At 39.8% G+C, this 19760-nt stretch overlaps 1 protein-coding gene across 1 annotated transcript in view; it reads left to right on the top strand.

Annotated features, from left to right (window-relative positions):
• Positions 1–19760, top strand: part of IL17RD (interleukin 17 receptor D) — an 89281-nt gene that overhangs the window by 65062 nt on the left and 4459 nt on the right. The window contains exons 4-12 of the mRNA XM_005310021.4: positions 1766–1884; positions 2381–2501; positions 4285–4329; positions 4429–4580; positions 6009–6074; positions 8104–8158; positions 9183–9293; positions 10740–10924; positions 16030–16966. Coding sequence (XP_005310078.2) covers positions 1766–1884; positions 2381–2501; positions 4285–4329; positions 4429–4580; positions 6009–6074; positions 8104–8158; positions 9183–9293; positions 10740–10924; positions 16030–16966 — 1791 coding nt within the window. The remainder of the gene's footprint in view (positions 1–1765; positions 1885–2380; positions 2502–4284; positions 4330–4428; positions 4581–6008; positions 6075–8103; positions 8159–9182; positions 9294–10739; positions 10925–16029; positions 16967–19760) is intronic.

Genomic DNA, 19760 nt, shown 5'->3' on the forward strand with positions numbered 1-19760 from the left:
GTACAAAGCATTCAGAACACTTAAACTTCTATTCTTGAACATGTGCAATTTAAAAACAACCAATCTCTTGAAAAGTTGAATATTTGTTTTCTTTATGTAAAGCAGTGGTCCCCAAACTTTTTACCTCACACCCCATTCATGCCCCCCCAACCCCAGGAGCCAGGGCTGGGAGAGGGGACCGCGGCTCCGGGAGGGGGGGGAATGCTGGGGCCACAGCTGGGGGCGGGCATGGGGCCGGCGGCCAGGAGTGGAGTCCTGGGCGTGGGGCCGGTCCCATGCCTGCCCCCAGCTGTGGCCCCAGCATTCCCCCCTCCTGGAGCCGCGAAAATGTTCCCTGAAAATGTTCTAGAAAGAGAAGAAAAATTTCCTAGAGCTTCTCTGTCACATTTGGTCCATTTGTAAATAATGTTTGCATAATCACATTTGATAACAGCTAAATTTGTAACAGAAAATAGTGATTAAGTTCGTTATTGGATATTAAAAGAGAATGTGGATGATACCTAATGCTTTCAGTAGCATACTGTTAGTGAATTTGGTAATCTACAGCTGCAGATTGGATAAATCAAATCTCCAGGGGATTCAAAACTTGGTATTCTCTCTTGTAATGATCAGAGGTTAATCCTTTTGAAAGTATCAGTACAGAACTGCAGTTGAAGGGTCTCAGGTGACAGGGAGACGGACACTTCTCTTTCATGGTCTGCATGTTAGCACAAACAGTGCTTTTGTTCCACTTATTATTAAGAACACATTGGGCAGGTCATGGCTCTTTCTCTTCTACAAGATTATAAAACATTTTTTAAAACTGGAGAAATAGAAGAGGCTCATGGAAACACACAAATCTAGATAAACATATAATGTTAAGTGGCATTAATCCATTTTGGTTTATGTAATCGTTAGCGTATGTTAACTGCAGTGGTGTCTTTGGTAAACATTATATTCTGACATATGTAGAAAACTTGTAATTAGATAGCTCAGTCGTGATGGTAGTGGGGCTTGAAGAACTGGGCAGCATCTTTGACATCTGATCCACAACATAATCGAAGCACAACTCTAGCATTGTGACATTTGCGTCATCATGACTCAGTGTAATGTCCTGGTGCAATACCATGGTGAGAACATAAGCAAGCAATGTCACAACATTTTGCTGAGAGTCTATTGTGTGAGTCTCTTGAGCAAAATGGGTGTAATTTCAGTCTCACTTATACATAACTATAGTTAAGGAATAATTCTACTTAACCTAATTCTTCTGCTGTTCTGCAATATTAGAACTAAACAAAATCATAACTACTGCATCCAGCCACTGTAGTCCAGTGGTCTCATAAATGACAGGAACACAATATAGATGCAGTGTTTCCATTCTTTGTGAACAAAAATGTTACAATTGTTTACCGCTAATAGTGGCAAAATTGAACAAATACAGTGTATTACCAAAGCTGCTGCTTATGATTATTTTATTTATTTGTAGTATGGTAAAACCCAAAGGACCAATTGGGGTGAAGCCCCCATTGAGCTAAGCACTGTACAGATATAGAGTGATGGTCTCAGCAGAGGAACTTAAATTCTAGATAGAATTTAACAAGTCAGAAAAACGTTGAGAGAAAGGAAGAATTATTACTGACACCCAGCTAACAAACATCTTATGCAGGGGGAATAACAATGGTGGTTAGGCATTATTTTTTAACAAGTGTAGTGCTTTAAAACTGCATCACACACAGTGAAATGTGTTTTTGAAATATTTGTCTGGATTTTAATTAAATGTCTGCAGGGATTGAATTCCTGAAAGGATTTCGAGTAATACTTGAGGAGTTAAAATCAGAGGGAAGACAGTGTCAGCAAATGGTTTTAAAAGACCCAAAGCAGCTCAACTCTGGTTTTAAAAGAACTGTAAGTGATATGCTTTAGGGAAAAATTCATTATTGGTTTGATCCTGCATGTGGGCTTGAAAGAGACATTTATGTTTTATTAAACTTTTTTTTAAAACGTGCTGCTGACTAGCCAGCAATTTGCTTGCTAAATAATTAAACATTTTTAGTTATAATATTTTTAATTTAGGGGCAAATCTAGCCCTCTCTCCCTGTCTACTGAGGCTCCCTTGTTGGTGGAACCAGCAACTTCACTGCAATGACGAGACGTTATTCTGAGGAACTGTGCAGCAGTTGTGCATCCCTTTAGCAGTGCAGAACCCGTCTCTACGGGGCTCCCTGCATGGCAGTGCACAGGTGGCAAGAGAGGGATGAGGCCATAGGATTCTTAAAGCACTTAATTTTTGTTCATATCCAGGAGAATTGTGGGCTTGTTTTAAAACAATATACTCTTAAATGGACATGGCAGATGACTTAAGAGTATATCAAAATCTCTTTATTTATATTTATGTTTTTAGGGAATGGAATCTCAGCCTTTTTTGAATCTGAAATTTGAAACTGATTATTTTGTAAAGATTGTTCCTTTTCCTTCCATTAAAAATGAAAGTAATTACCACCCATTTTTCTTCAGAACTCGACGTAAGTATCATATATATTATCTTCTCCCTCCTTACCTCCCCCTCCTTTTTTTTTCTTTCCTTAGGACTTGTCTATGCTTAAAATGCTTCAGCGGCGGCGCATGCTTCTTCCATTAGTGTAGGTTCTCCACCTCCCCAAGAGGCGGTAGCTAGGTTGACAGAAGAATTCTCCCATTGGCCTAGCGCTTTCTACAGCAGGGGTTAGGTTGGTTTCTCTGCGTCTCTCAGGGGTGTGGATTTTTCAAACCCCTGAGCGACGTAGTTATACTGACCTAATTTCCTATTGTAGATCTGGCCTCAGTCAGGAAAACAGAAAAGGCAGAGTTTAAGGGGATGGGTGGCTGAGGAGAGGAAGCACCTGCTGTGATCTTAGGGAGGAGGTTCACATTCAGGCAGAGTCCTAAATGAAATTAGTTTATAGACCACAGATTGGTCTGTAGTGGACAAAACTTCAAATTATAAAACCACTACCATAGGTGCTTGAACTAGGGGTGCTGCAGCACCTCCTAGCTTGAAGTGGTTTCCATTATATACAAGATTTACAGCTTGGGTCAATGACTCTCAGCACCCCCACTATAAAAATTATTCCAGCACACCTAACCACTACAGAGAAATTGGCAAAGTAATAGTCTCTGTGTAGCAGAGGCCTAGGGCTGGCCACCATGGACAGCAGATTACCCCACATCTGCCTTCTGTGGGGTTTCTTGCATTTTCCCCTGAACCATTTGGTGTTGGCCACTGTTGGAGGCAGAATACTGAATTAGACAGACTCAGGTCTGATCTAGCCTGACAATCATGTTCCTATGGAGACTGAACTACATCTTCCTTCTTAATGAATAGTGTCAGTGGCAGGACAGTATGGAAAGCTTACACAGACCGTAGAATCATAGGGTTAGAAGGGACCACAAGGGTCATCTAGTCTAACCCCGGCCAAGATACAGGTTTTGTTGTGTCTAAACCATCCAAGATGGCTATCTAGCCTCCTTTTGAAAACCTGCAATGAAGAAGCTTCCACAACCTTCTAAGGCAGTTTGTCTCAAGGTCAAGATTTTAAAATGGATTCCTAAAGATAGACTCCTAAAGCTACAATTATTTATTATTCCAGAATCAAGTCGTTTTTATTCTAGAATAGAATGTACACATAGGGAGTTATTCCAGAATAGCTATTCTGGAATAGCCATGATGGTCCATTTTCCGTATGAGGACAAGCCCTAGGTGCCTATATATGGGCACAGGCACATAACTTTAGGTACTCTATTTTTTTTAAATTTTGGCAATCAATCTTCTCCCCCCCTCCCATCCCCCCCACCCCCGCTAAGAACCTCCACTCTTCAGGATTTTCTTCTCTCTAAAATGTTTTAAAAATAGTTTAGAGTAAATAATTTTTCTGAATTGATTTGGTATTTCCAGTCCACTCTGGTGATGCTGACTAAAGTAACATTTTAAATATAGTCACATAAATGTGTTTGTTATAAGTTAGCTTCTGTCAGCCTTACTCACATATTGCTTATTTCAATAAGTAACATTATTTCAAACAAACTGAGTAGGCTGTTTTTTGTGTGTAGAGGTGGAGAGTGATATGAGCAATTACAAGGATGCTGAGCTTGCTAAATATGGCAAAATCTGTTCATTCTGTACTATTTGGGGAGGCCCTGGATAAACAAAAATGGTGAAATAGCTTGCATTTTTCTGCCCTCTTTTCGCCCATCTTTCTCTTTATGGAGTATAGCAGTTGGAGAACCTAATCTTTATTATTAATATTCCTTTTGTGTATGTGTTTGTAGCATGTGAATTGTTGCTACAGCCAGAAAACCTTGCCTGCAAACCTTGTAAGTAAAATATAGTATTTTCCATTCATTCATGTTACAAAAATATCATTGTTCTTGAAAGAGTAATTATCCAATTCATAAATATCTCTCCTCTGACAGTCTGGAAGCCCAGGAATCTGAATATTACCCAGCAAGGTTTTAACATGCAAGTGTCTTTTGATCACGCACCTCACAACTTTGGCTTTAAATATTACTATCTTCACTACAAACTTAAGGATGAAGGATCCTTTAAACAAAAGACCTGCAGACAAGTACGTTACTGGGTTTCGCGACCGTTGTTTTAAAGATTTGTGGTAACCGTTAAAAATTCTAGATGACCTTAGCTTTTCACATGTTTAAAAAATGTAAAGGACTTTTATATTATTTCTATTTTGGTAGTAAACAAAGGCCCAAACCAGGATTGGGGCCCCATTGTGCTAGGTGCTGTATAAATACATAGCAAGATATTGTCCTTGCCCCAAAGGGGCTACGCTCTCATTAGTAGTTTTAATTGTATTTTTATTTATAATTATAATTAATATTTTCCTCTTTTCATATGCTCCTTCTGAACAGAATTTCAACTCCTTAAATTTTGTCCATCTGAAATAACTCCCCAAGGTAGTCCTTTCTTTGAGCATTTAGTTAAACTTCCCTTCATGTTTAAAAGAGGGATGAGATGGCAGTGGTGAGTGGGAAGATTATAGCTAGTGGTCTCTGTGGGCCCAGTACAATGCCCATCCAAACCCAGGAGGGTCTTGTCCTAAGCAATTCACCTGAAATGGTAAAAGTTTGGATGTTCAAAAATAATGCAGTGTTTAGTAAATAGCTTCTGATATTGTTAGAAAATAAATCTGACTGTGCTGGAAGCTTTCGGGGAAAGGAATGTATGAGGACAAACTTAAAATACATTGAGCTATGCCCTTTAGAGTTCTGGTGAGAAACCTAAATGCTAAAATCAGAGTTAACCAAAAATAAAATAATAAAGGCCAACGCTTTACGGAATGTATGTACCATAGACTGGTGGCAATAATATGGGTTTATTTTGCTGAACACAACAACTCTATACATTTGGGTAATGTTTCATCTTTCCTACTGGTACTGCTAGTAACTATTATTTAGGGCTGGTCTACACTAGGGAGCTTACAGCAGCCCAGCTGTACCGATGCAGCTGCGCCCGCTGTAAGATTGCTCATGTAGCCACTGTATGTCAACGGGAGAGCCCTGTTCTGTTGACATAATAAAACCACCTCCACCAGCGGTGGGTAGCTATGTCAGCAGGAGAAGCTCTCCTGCCAACATAGCACTATCTACGCTGGCGCTTCTGTCGATGTAACTTACGTCGTTCAGGGGGTGTTTTTCATTTTCATTTTGTTGAGTTAAATACTCCATGGCAGGTGACAGGTTGTTCAGTCCACCAGAGCTTGAGATTAAGGAGCTTCAGGGTATAGTGTAAAACTTACTTGTTATCTCAAACTTTCATAGGCCTTTGGTGGCCGGAGATTCCTGTCCTTGGATATTTGAGTAGAGAGGTTGTATTTCTTTATCAGTATTGAATTGGATTTTGTTTGATGGAAGGTGCCTGAGTACATGGTGGAAATGTGAAGTTTCAACTCAATAACATTAGCTGTAAATGCATTTTCCGTTAGCTTTGTAAAGCATGTGAACTACTTGTACAATAATTTCCTTCCTTTTCTTTGCAGGAACAAAACACGGATATCACAAGTTGTGTTCTTCAGAATATAGCTCCAGGGGATTACATCATTGAGGTAATATTTGTGAAGAGTTAATTAAATGCAGCTAAAGACGTATGATAAATAAATTAATTGCAAATAAAATACTGTGGGCCACATTCTGCTGTAATTTACAGCCTTGTACACCCTCACTGAATTCAGTGGGGCAAATTAACCTTTTTAGGTCAGATCATAGTTGGGCCTTGCATGGCTGTGCAGTAGTGGAAAAAGAGCAAAAAGCCTCCCTGTCTTGCACCTCCCTCATGCAGAAGCCAAGCACAATTGCAATCTCTCTGCTTTCCCGAGCATTGCTCACTGCTGCATCCCCTGCTGTGCGCCAAACCAAAATCCTATTCAGAATTTTGGCGCTTGGACCCATCTTAATTATATTGTAAATGTAGCTTATTTATTTAGATTTAAATAATAATACAGTAGTTATGAACTGACCAGTCAACCACACACCTCATTTGGAACCAGAAGTATACTATCAGGCAGCAGCAGAGACACCCCTCCCACCCCACCCCCAAAAAACCCAAATACAGTACAGTACTGTATTAAATGTAAACTACTAAAAAAAAAAAAGGGGGGAAAGCAGAATTTTTCTTCTGCATAGTAAAATTTCAAAGCTGTATTAAGTTAATGTTCAGTTGTAAACTTTTGAAAGAACAACCATAACGTTTTGTTCAGATTTACGAACATTTCAGAGTTCAGAACAACCTGCATTACCGAGGTGTTCTTAATTCTGAGATTCTACTGTAAAGAAAACTCCTATACAAAGACTCTAGGTGGCTTGACATAACAAACTACCCAGGCAGCATTAAAAAAACAAACACTCAGACAAGGAAAAATAGTGCAATTCAGCCAGCCCACCTCACTCAGGCAGGCAGCTTAAAAAAAAAGCTCCTTCTTACCCCACCATACCATCATTCCACTAACAAACCCTCAATCCTCTGCTAAATCCTGTCAGACAGATGGCTTTTGCAGCATGCCTGGAAAGTCCCTAAATTCTGGCTACTTTAGACCAGGGAAGGGAGTGGGTTGCAGAGTCCTGGGCCGCTCACAAGGAATGCCTTGTCCTGCCAGTTTCTCCCTGTCTTTTATAACAAGGGGGATCCAGCTCAAGCATCTCTGCTGACCACAACTTTGCAGTATGTCAGGGGATCTTTTGTGGTTGGCTTCTCAGGCAGGCAGGTCCCAGACCATTTAGGACTTTAGAGATCATAACCAACATCTTAAACTCTACCCAGGGACCAGTAAGCAGCCAATGCAGATTCTGGAATACCTTGTACAATATGCTACCAGCGAGATCACCTACTCAGTAAGCAAGCTGCTGCGTTCTGCACCAACTCAGTCTTCAAATGGCTTTAAGGTGTAGCCCCATGTAGAGCGCCTTTTAATATTCTAATCTTAAGGTAACAAAGGCATGGATAAGAGTAGAGAGGTCTGCATCCAAAAGAAAAAGTTGCAACCTCCTGCTCAGATGCAAATGACAAAAAACTGACTGAGTTACTGCTGTATTATGATTATCCAACAACATAAAATAATGGTGTTGGGGACTTTGGACCCATTGAGTAAAAGTCTATTAGGTGCTTTTATTTGAGTTGGGGAAGAAAAGGCAAAAAATGTTCATGAAAATTTTCATTGAAAATGTTTTGTGTATTTTTGCTGATTGTGAAAAAATTTGACCATCTCCACTTTTTATTAATAGAGAGGATTCAAAGAATATAGTCTATTCACGAGACTTTTACCTCCTAGATCCCACTCCCATTCCTTCTCCCTCCCTCTTACCCCCCTTTTCCTTTGACTTGGACATCAATTAGGTTGGATTGTTTCCTTTTTTTAATAGGCAGGTTTTGTATTCCAGTTTTACCGCAATATGATTTGTATTCCACTCATCCCTGATCCTATCGAGAAATGACTAATTCTAGGTACTTCTCATCGGTCATTTGTAATGGCAGCTTCCTTCAGTTTTGGTCCTCGGGGTAATTGAAGTGTTTTTCACATTGCAAAAATGATTTTTCTGTATCTTTTTCAGTATTTAAAATGAGAATTTTCTTTTTTAAAGCTGGTTGATGACACTAACACAACAAGAAAAACAATGCACTATGCACTAAAACCTGGTAAGAATTTTCCTTTTAAAGTCAACATGTACTCATTTGTAGTGATAATTTGTGTTGAAGATCATTTGCCAGAATAATAATGACAGGACTAATGGGGTTTGACCATGCTTTTAAATGCAGTCTTGTGATCTTTTTGACAAAAAATAATATTGCTTTTGTACATTTGTGAATTTTACTTCCATTTTGTGCTTGTAAAGAATTGCAAAGGCAAATTGTGCAAGATAAAATTAAGTATAAAGATGATTTTGACTGTTAGTGGTTTTACATCAAAATATTGTAGAACTAAGAATCCTTACCAGAAACTAATTTTTGCTACATACACTAATGTGAAAAATCAGTTTAAAAATTGTCGAGAGTGCATCTTAGTCACATTCAAGTAGTAGCCTGCAAGCAGAGTGTGGAAATAATGTAATGCAAATATGTAAGCAGCCTAATGTTACACTAATGTAATCATACCCTAAATAAAGTTCTACAGTAGTTACCTTGCAATCGATTATCACAAAGATCCCATGATGGCATGAAGACTGTGAGTGTCAACTAGCTCCTCAAGCACTATGGAACTTTTGACCATAAGGGTAGACTTATCTGTGCAGGAGACAGAGCTTTCTCTGCGGTCAGTTTGAGACCGCTGACCAAATTCCCCCAGGCACCAAGGACCATCAGAAACCTCACCAACTTCGTTCCAAGTGCAAGGCGCATTTCTTCAACCTGCCTTCTCTAACATAAACACAGAGCAGTACATTTAAAAAATAAACAGAACCCAACTAAAACAAAACTGCACTACACACATAATTCTTTCCCTGGGGAGAGAATGAGATGGAACAAACCACAGGCAAGAGAGGTTAGTCACCTCACTTAATGCATTATTGGAAGGCGCTCAGATCTTAGCTTTATATTTTGTATATTTAAGAATTACTTGATGCTATTGTGTTGCAGTGGTTGTCAGTACCAAATATGAAGATGAGATTAGATAATGATACCATAACTTACTTGCACAGTGCTAATTCTGCTTTATTTTTTAAAGTACATTCCCCGTGGGCTGGACCAATAAGGGCCATTGCCATTACCGTTCCCTTAGTTGTCATCTCAGCATTTGCAACGCTTTTCACAGTGATGTGCCGTAAAAAACAACAAGGTATGGTGTTTATTTGGCATGTTGTTTCATTGGAAGGAGAGTTTGCTTGTCAGAGCAAATCTAAAAGGAAAATAGATTTATTCAAAACACAAATTTCTTTATCATAAGAGCTTTCCTTTTCACTCTCCCTACCCCCGAACCCACCCCCAAACCTCTGCATCTGCTGGAACTTGCAGCAAAATCTTAAAATCCAGTGTTTGGTGTTAATTTGTTACCCTGGAAAATATTGTGTCATATGTCCTGCATTATGACTTCCCTGCAAAATCCAGCAGAAGGACAAGATGGGTTGAGTGAGGAGAAAACTTATTTTATTTTATTTTTTTAATGTATATTAGTGAAAGTAGTAGAGGGGAGATGATAAGACTATGCAGAGAGTGAAGAGATCCTGAAGATGATATATTTTAGACTATTTCCTCTTTCAATACAGAATTATTTAACTGATGAATCATAGTGGAAGGAAAGTAAAACCCTGAAGTGTGCATGTAAGCAGGTGTAATTCCCAGTCTCCATGAATCTGCACCCACTAGAATTAGTCCAAACTTACTCCCCCTTCCTGGTTGGCTTTATTCAGAATTCAGATAACAACAAAATCCCTTAAATCTCAGCCTAATCCTTCTCCTTACATTTGACTATTCATAAGGTTTCCCTGCAGACACTTCCTAACTTAGATTCAAGCAACCACTGTTCACTTCTTCCTCCCTTATATCTAGGGTGGAGCTTGCAAGCCATACCTGCCACACTGATTTATCAGGAATTAGTCAATACTATGGTTCCAGGGAGTGATTGGGTTTCCCCCCTATAGAAGATGGGGTTTCAGCCCCCAAGCCTCACAGATCTGTGATATCTCCCTGGATCTTGGGGATGAGGGATTCTACAGCTTGCAGAAGTTATCTGGGCTGAGTCCTTTTCCCTTCTGGCCCTTTATGACATCATAGCATGACTCCAGCAAAAACTCAGATGAACACTAAAGAATATGGGCATGCCACAGAGAGATTGCACATGTTTCTGAAGGGTACCAGGCCCCCAGGAGTTTCATTCTCTTCCCTACCAGTATCACTGTTTTAAAAGGAGCCCATTGCATTGCTAAGCAGGAAACTCTCACAGAGAAGTATGTTTGAAGTTTCTGATTTCTAAACAAAGAGGTGCGCTTCCTATAACAGTACTGTGGTAATTCCGTAGGATGGATGGAGGTGAAACTATCTAATTTCTTCTGTTCACAGAGCAAACCTTTCTAGACATGTCTTTGCACAGGCAGTAACCATCCAATCTTTCACCTCCCAGGCTGATAAAATAGAAGAGGAAGAAGGGAGGGAAAAAGGAATGTCTTGGGATGAAGAGCCTTTTACTATGTACTTGAATAATGAGTCTGTCAAGGTTAAAGAAAATTTTTGATCTTGGATAGAGTGAAGATTTTTGTGTTTTTGTTTTTTTTCCCTTCCAATTTAGAAAATATATATTCCCATTTAGATGAGGAGAGCTCGGAATCTTCTACATATGCTGCAGCACTCCATGTGGAAAGGCTCCGTCCCCGGCCAAAAGTGTTCATCTGCTATTCCAGTAAAGACTGCCAGAAACACATAAATGTCATTCAGTGCTTCGCTTATTTCCTTCAGGACTTCTGTGGCTGTGAGGTAAGATCACCACTTCTTCTTTTAATGTTTGGAATTGCCTTATTCAAAACATTGCCCCCAAAACTCGTGATAGCCTAGCCCTTGAAAATATTTCACCTAGACAGAGTTATTCTAATCTCTGTTTGCTAAAGAGAGTAGCTTCCATTAGTGTTAGTGGAAACTGCCTACATTAATTTTACCTATGTGAATTTTCTCCATTTAGAGAAAAAAAGCAAACCAAATAATGGATGACACAGTATTGTAGATAATTTGCGTCAGTCCTAATTCTCTCATTCAGTCATCCTTAGCTCTTTATATATTAACTACCAGAAGCATATGCACACATTATGCTTGTCTAGTTATCAGAATTTATATCTTCTGTAGATTACAGACACAAAGAAGCTCTACAATCTATCTAATCTAGTTTAGTATTTCTAAGGCACCTCTTATGCCATGGTATAGAAGCAGTGATCTCATGCATGCACACTTGAATCAATCAGAAATCTTGTCCAGAAGAAGAATTTGTGCAACACACACATTATACATAATACAACCTTGCTAATTTTGATTAACCTCTGAAATTCTTTATCATCCTTGATGGCTTATTCAGTAAATTTTTCATTCTTTTGATGCTATATGAAAACATCAAACAGCATTTTTAATGGCATATAAAAGTATGGCCTAGGCCTGAATCTTTTTTTTTTTTTTTTACTGTCTTTGATTCAAAATGATATCAGAAAAAGATCAAAATGACAATTTGATTGACTAGGTTCAAGTTCTCTGGCTTTTTTCTAAACCTGAGAGAAAATGTAACCAATAGTTCACTTTTTAAAAGGCAAAGCAATTATTAGTTTACAGAAAACATTTATTTCTTTTGTTAAACTTTAATCCAATCAAAGTCCAGTTAGTATTATGTATGAATTCAAATATTAGTATTCAGTCATATAGCAAGTGTGTCCCCTAGTGGTAGAATACATTATTTAAAATCATTGCTTGTTTTCATTATTGTGCTTCTGTTATTTTATTTTTATATTATTAATTTACTCAGACTTAAAACAGTCAGAATAAGATGTCTTATATTTAGCTTGTCTGAATTCCTTTTTTTCAGTTGTGATGATAGCACAGCATCACCACAGCTACGTGGAATGAAGTTAAAGCCAAGTGCTTTTTGCATAACACTCCAGGGTCATTCAATATTTGGTAAACAAAGGACAACGAGACCTAGATAAAGATAGAATATGTAGCAGTCGTGTTTAATATAAAAAACAAAGTTCAAAAGATGACAATGAAGGTGTCTGTATCTTTGGCCTACGGAATTGGATTATTGTCTTATAAAGAAAAGGGGCAATGGGATTTATTGCTGTTTAAAATGCTAACCTAATTATGCTAAAATTAAAAAGCCTTTTTCATAAGTACACATAGTGAAAACACAATTCCTGGATTCTCACTGACAACTGCCCCCCCATATTTATCAAGGCAACATATATCCCAGCTGTAAAATGACACCGGACTCACCACCTATGTTTAAAGTTCTTATGCATCTTTGGGATCATGATTCTGTGCAGTAGCTTCCTGTATATTATATAATATAAAAATAAAATATTTGTTTTTAGACATGCACATTGTTGCTACCATAGTAAAATCATACGGGGAGATTGTGTATTTACAGCAGATTCAACATGTTAATCACACAAGTGTACAATAACTAAGAATTGCATGTAGCACATAGAGTGGAGTGTTCAGAGAGGGTTCATTTCCCTCTTTAACTAGGTAGATAAATGCTCAGTCACTTGGGACCACTCATACAAAATTTTCCAGCTTTGTTTCTTCTTCACAAGCACCGACACTGCAGTGTTTTTTACCCCCTACTTTGGAAGCAGCTACCCAGCAAACACATAATTGTTTGGCCTTGTACTGTTATTTGTAGATTTGGTGCTTTATAAGTAGGGCCCTACCAAATTCAAGGTCCATCATGGTTAATTTCATGGCCATAGGATTTGAAAATTGGTAAATTTCACGTTTTCGGATGTTTAAATCTGAAATTTCATGGTGGTGTAACCATGGGAGTCCTGACCCAAAATGGGAGGGAGGGGGGATCGCAAACCTGTTGTAGGGGGGTCATGGGATTGCCACCCTCACTTATGTGCTGCCTTCAGAGCTGGACTCTGAAGGCAGCAACCGCGGAGCTTCCTGCAGCCACAGGAGGTTCCCAGAGGTGGAGGTGGAAGTCGGTCTGATTGCCCCTGTGCTGCTGGGAGCGCCCCAGCCAGGGGCTCCTAGCTGCTAGTCCTGGCTTGCTCTTCCTCTGCATGGCTGCTCTTGGGTACCTCTCCTGGCTTCAGAAAGCTCCACAACCCTCCACCCCTACCCCACACACTCACTTTTTGCCCCCATCGCTCCACAGCCGCAAGAGGAGGGGTCACTGTACAGGGTGCGCCCCCTTCAAGATGCAATTATTAGCTTGTTTCAGTAAAATAAAAAAGATCATGTGAACTTGACAGGATTTATTGATTGACACTTTACAGCAGCAAATAACACTCAGGGCTCAACTCCCTGATTGGTAGATATGGGCATCTGAGACAGTTTTGTAGAGTAGCCTACAATTGGTAGCCTCAAACTTGAGAACCAAAGGCTTAAGTTAACAAAAACAAGTGAAAAAAATGTTCTGGTTTCAAATGTCATTAATTAAATGTCAGCATGGAGCATCCAACAACAGTGTCTTTCTTCATTTCCTGTCTCTGCGGAAGACACCTGTCCGTGTTTAGAAACTGCTCTCTCTGCATCCATGGAGTTTGTTGGAATGGTCAGGCAGCGCCGAGCTAGCCTTGCAAGATAGGGAATTCAGCCTTCCACTGAGTTCCAGAACTGCAGCATGGGCAAACTACTGTCCACTTCTTTTGCAATATTTTTGTAAGCAGGTATCTCCAGCCTACAATTATCAGAGCCAGGAATTGCGTTAAGCAACAGGAACACTGTTGTTAGTTTCCTGTCTGTCTCATCTTTGGCCTTGTCAGTAATGAAATCAAACAGAACATACAATACATAGTTGTCTTGGTCATCTGTGGACTCATCCTAAATAATTTCAAAAGACTCACATGAGTTAATTTGTACATTTTGTACATTCCCTTTAATGAACTCATGCAGCTTTGGGTGATCAAGTTTTTCCAGTGGTATATTAGCACTTACAAATGCATCCACAAGTTCCATTCTAGCTAAATGACTGGTTTCAGAGCTCGCTGTCATCTTCTGAAAAAGAGAATAAATTGTTTTTTGTTTTTTTAACTTTTTGTTTACCAGCAACGCAGTATCTGCATCCTTCTTTCTGCTTTGATGGATTTCCGAGTCTAAGTGGCACTCAACTGTTGCCTGACATATGTGATCCAATGAAACATTGCAGCTTGTACAAAATAGTTTGTCACCATTGGCGTGTAGAATTAGGCTTCCAAATTCTTTCACACAATCCGCTGCAGTAATCATTTTTGAGCTTTTTATTTATTTTGGACACTCATTTTACAGCAATTACACATGTCTTCTGGCAGGCAGTCAATTGAGATCACTACACTACAAACAGGGCCGGCTCCAGGCACCAGCTGAGCAAGCTGGTGCTTGGGGGGGCAGACTGTTTGAGGCGGCATTCTGCTCAATCCGAGGGTGGCACGGCCGCTTTTTTTTTTCCCCCCGCTCCGGCCGCCCTGTAGGGGGCAGCGGCACAGAGAACCATAGCGCCCTGCAGGGCAGTCCTCTTCCTTCCCTCCCCGCCAACTGGAGCGGAGCCCTCGCGGCAGGCGAGCCCTGCTGTAGCCCTGGCTGCCCCCTCTCTCTCTCCTGCCTGCTCCCTCCCCCCGCCCAGCTGGTCCCCCTGCACCCACGCTCCAGCAGCGCCGCAGTTTTTTTTTTTTGCTTTGCCGTTCTGGCCACCCCGTTTTTTTTGTTTGTTTGTTTGTTTGTTTGTTTGGGTTTTTTTTGCTTGGGGTGGTCAAAAAGCCAGAGCCGGCCCTGACTACAAAACATCCCCAATGTCTATATCTACCACATCAGTGAGTTGAGCCCTGAGTGTGATTTGCTGCTGTAAAGTGTCAATCAAAAAATTCTGTCAAGTGCTTCACCTTTTTATTTTTATTGAAATAATAAATTAATAATTGCATGTGGAAGGGGGGGGCAATTCCCTGTACAATGTCCCCTCCCCTGGCAGCTGCAAAGGGAGGGGGACAGGAAGCGAGTTGGCAGGATGGGGTGCGGAGCTATCTGCAGCTGGGAGAGATAACCAAGAGCAGCTCTGCAGGGAAAGAGCAAGTCCTGTCCTGTCCCAGCCATGCCCGGACTAGTAGCTAGGAGCCCCCTGCTGAGGCACTCCCAGCAGCACAGGGAAGATTGGACCCAACTCCTCAAGTCTCCTCCAGCTGCAGGAACCTCGGGGGCAGAGTAACCTGCAGCACGGGGAGGCACCCGGAGGTGGGTCTGGTCTCTTCCTCCCCTCCCCCTGTCCCAGAGCAGCTGGGCAGGGGGATGGAGCTAGGAGCCCCCTTTACTGGGGCACTCCTAGGAACAAGGGGAGATCGGATTTCATGGGGAAGGGCTTATTTCACAGTCGCGTTTTTCATGGCCGTGAAATTGATAGGGCCCTATGTACAAGTAATACAGGAATGTAGGTATATTGTTTCTTAAACAATACTTAGGCACCAAAAGCACATTATAACTAACATTTTCAATAGAACAGTTGTGAAAGTTAGCCTTCTTGCCCACAGGGCTTGCAGGTTTCCGTAACCCATTGAAAATACGTAGTTCCCATGCCAAATGTACAACCCTTACTCACTTTGACGAGCACTTACCGACACAAATAGTTCCATTGACTTCAGTATGACTCTTCATGTCAGTAAGTGCTTACCCAAGTGAGCAAGAGTCACACAGTTTACCTCTTTGTTAACTACTCTTAAAATGTATTACTTATTTCTGTTTGAAAATAGTTTCCATTCACAGCATGGACGGACCTTAGTCTTCCTCATCTTTGATTCACGTCTGCTTAATAAATACAAGCAGGTTCATTGAGCATTTGCAACACATTTAGCCTTTGTTCAGTTGCTAAATCCAGCATTGAATGTTAACCAAGATGCTCTCTTCTTTTCCAGGTTGCACTGGATATATGGGAAGATTTAAAAAATTGTAAGGAAGGGCAGAAAGAGTGGCTTATTCAAAAAATCAACGAGTCCCAATTTATCATCATTGTATGTTCCAAGGGAATGAAATACTTTGTGGAAAAAAAGAACTGGAAGCACAAGGGAGCAACCAGAGATGCTGAGAAAGGAGAACTCTTTCTGCTTGCCATATCAATCATCGCAGAGAAGCTGCGTCAGGCAAAGCAGAATTCAGATGACCTCTGCAAGTTCATTGCAGTCTACTTTGACTACTCCTGTGAGGGTGACATTCCTGGCATTGTGGATCTAAGTACAAAGTACAAGCTCATGGATAACCTCCCTCAGCTTTACTCTCACTTACACTCCAGAGATCTGAGCCTTCAGGATTCAGAGTTGTACCCTGTAAATATTAGCAAAAGAAACTACTTCAGGAGCAAATCTGGCCGGTCCCTTTATGTTGCCATTTGCAATATGCACCAATTCATTGATCAGGAGCCTGACTGGTTTGAGAAACAACTCATTCCTTTTCCTCAACCTCCTTTACATTACCAAGAACCTGTGATCGAAAAATTTGACTCAGGCTTGGTTTTAAATGACTTAGTGAGTAAACAGGTGACTGATGGGGATTTCTACCTGAAAACAGATGTAAATATTATCCCTGCTGTAAATTCAGACTCTCACTGTATAATTCAGCACTTTAACCTTGGAGAAGATGCAGAGACTCAGGACATTCAAGTTGGTAGCTCTGTTCTTCAGCCATTGTTGCATGTTGTAAAAGCTGCCAATCTTCCAGATATGCCCCGGGATTCAGGAATCTATGATTCTTCTGTTCCTTCATCTGAGTTATCTCTACCTTTAATGGAAGGACTTTTGACAGACCAAACTGAAACCTCTTCCATTACGGAGAGTGTCTCTTCATCTTCGGGTTTAGGTAAGATGCAGTAGTTTTTCTAAATTGCATTAATACAAAATATTCACATGTTGCTGTTATACTTTTAGCAACATAAAACTAAACATTGAGTACATAAGTACCATGGAATAAGGGACCATATAAGAAGCTGGAGAGAAAGCTAGTTAAAATATAGAGCTAGTCAAAAAAGGCAAAAAAAAAATATTTTTTTAGTTGGTGGTAAAAAATATTCATCAAAGTTTTAAATTTTGATCATTCTCTAAGCTTATTGAAATTTTTTTTTAAAGTCATGAAACTTTTTAAAAATGTTTCAATTTGCATGTAGCTCTAATAGAATATAAAATGGTGTCTGATCGAGAGTCATTACTGTACTGCAGGTAACTAAAAGCTCAAACACACATAAGATATTAGGCTTTTTATAACATAGGCTATATAAACATTACCTGCTGCTGTTGTCTTAGTGACCATGAGGTATTGAATGTGGTTTAAGAACTGGGGAAAAACAGTATTCAGCATTGTATTTATTGTAATTAAAGTGTGATCTACTGACTTTCAGCTCTTCCCTCAGCAAACTGAACAGTCAAACTTTCTATTTAGAGGGTCATAAGGTTGAATGATTCACTGTTTGCTCAATATATGATGAGTCTTTTAAGTCTTGTCTTTTAAGAAACTGAATTTACCTTGGTGTTATTAAAGTTCAGACTCTTAGTCATATGTACTGTTTGCTACAAGGTGGATGAGGAGATGACAGTAGATATGGAAGAGTTGAGTAGCAGACTTGTTGGAGAAAACATATAAAATCTGAAATGCCAAACGTGGGGAAAATACAGATTTACCAGTTTTATTGAGTAAGCCATGAACACCACCTCACCCAGTCATTCATTCAGAATTCACACATATAGTTCTCTTTAACTCCCTCAACACTGCTAATCCATCCCTTCCTCACAGGTCTGAAAAAACCTTGCATGCTGCTAGACTTCAGGCTGTTAGACCAAGCTGGGATGTCAGTTTCAGAGTTAAAGAGCCCACTAGGAGAATGCCTGTCCAGCAGTCCCCCTTCTGTTTGAACCACCGGGCTATCAGCTGAAGCGTCTCTGCTGTCCAGGAATTACTAGAGGAGAGAGGCAACCTCTCCAATAATTTAGTTCTGAAGTTACGTAGCTAATACGTTTTAACTAACACATTTTAAAGCTCTAGTATCAATCGGACAAATTGTATTTTAACATGTGTGAGCTGATAGAGGTGAACCCTACAGAAGAGTTCCAAGGCTGTGTTACAAACAATGGGCATACTCACCCAATCAAATGACCCCAAATAACCCTTGCTACTTTTTTCAATTACTTCTCCCAAACCACGTTGGTCAAGTATGGCTAAGGTCTCAGCCACCTCCCCTCTTCTAAGCCACAATCTCCAATAGGCCCCAGGTAAGTTGGAAGAGAGAAATCTAGAGTTGAGCATTATGTGCCTACTAAATACACTGCATCCTGTACTTTCTCCTAATTATCCCACATACCCATGATATTTATACATTCATTGTAAGCCAACATCATGTACTGAGTATGGGATTTAGGAGCAATTATAACAACCTCTACATTTTGAATCAATAAACACCTAGGTTCATAGATTCTAAGGCCAGAAGAGACCATTATGATCATCTAGTCTGACCTCCTGTGTAACACGGGCCATAGAATTTCCCCAAAATAATACCCGGAGCATATCTTTTAGAAAAAGATCCAATCTTGATTTTAAAATTGTCAGTGATGGAGAATCCGCTATGACCCTTGGTGAACTGTTCCAATGGTTAATTTACTCTCACAGTTAAAAATGTATACATTATTTTGAATCTGAATTTGTCTAGCTTCATGTTCCAGCCATTGGATTGTGTTATACCTTTCTCTGCTAGATTGAAGAGCCAATTATTAAATATTTGTTCACCTTGTAGGTATTTATAGACTGTAATTAAGTCATCCCTTAACGCTGTGTTTGTTAAGCTAAATAGATTGAGCTCCTTAAGTCTGTCATTATAAGGCATATTGTATAATCCTTTAATCATTCTCATGGCTCTTCTCTGAATTTATCAACATCCTTTTTGAATTATGGGCACCTGAACTGGACACAGCAACAGTCACACCAGTGATAAATAACAGAGATAAAATAACCTCTTTACTCATACTTGAAATGCATCCCAGGATCTCATTAGCTCTTTTGGCCACCACATCACACTGGGAGCCCATGTTCAGCTGATTATCTACCACAACCCCCAAATATATTTTTTAAGACACTGCTTCCCAGGATAGAGTCCCCCATCCTGTAAGTATGTCCTACATTTTTTATTCCTAGATGTATACATTTACTTTTAGCTGTATTAAGGTGCATATTGTTTGCTTATGCTCAGTTTACCAAGAGATCCAGATCGTTGTGTATCAGTGATCTGTCCTCTTCATTATTTACTACTCCACCAATTTTTGTGTCATCTGTAAACTTTATCAGTGATGATTTTATGTTTTCTTCAAGGTCATTGATAAAAATATTAACTTGGGTAGGACCAAGAACTCATCTCCGCAGATTTCACAGGAAACAGACCTGCTTGATGATTCCTTGTTAACAACCACATTTTGAGACCTGTCAGTTAGCCAGTTTTTAATCCATTTAATATGTTAATTTTATATCACTCTGTTTTTTTTTATCAAAAATGTTGTGCAGTACCAAGTCAAATGCCTTACAGAAGTCTAAGTATATTACGTCAACACAATTACCTTTATCAATCAAACTTGTAACGTCATCAAAATATATAAAATTAGTTTGATAGGACATA

This window comes from Chrysemys picta, chromosome 7 (assembly GCF_011386835.1).
Source record: "Chrysemys picta bellii isolate R12L10 chromosome 7, ASM1138683v2, whole genome shotgun sequence".
Taxonomy (NCBI): domain Eukaryota; kingdom Metazoa; phylum Chordata; order Testudines; family Emydidae; genus Chrysemys; species Chrysemys picta.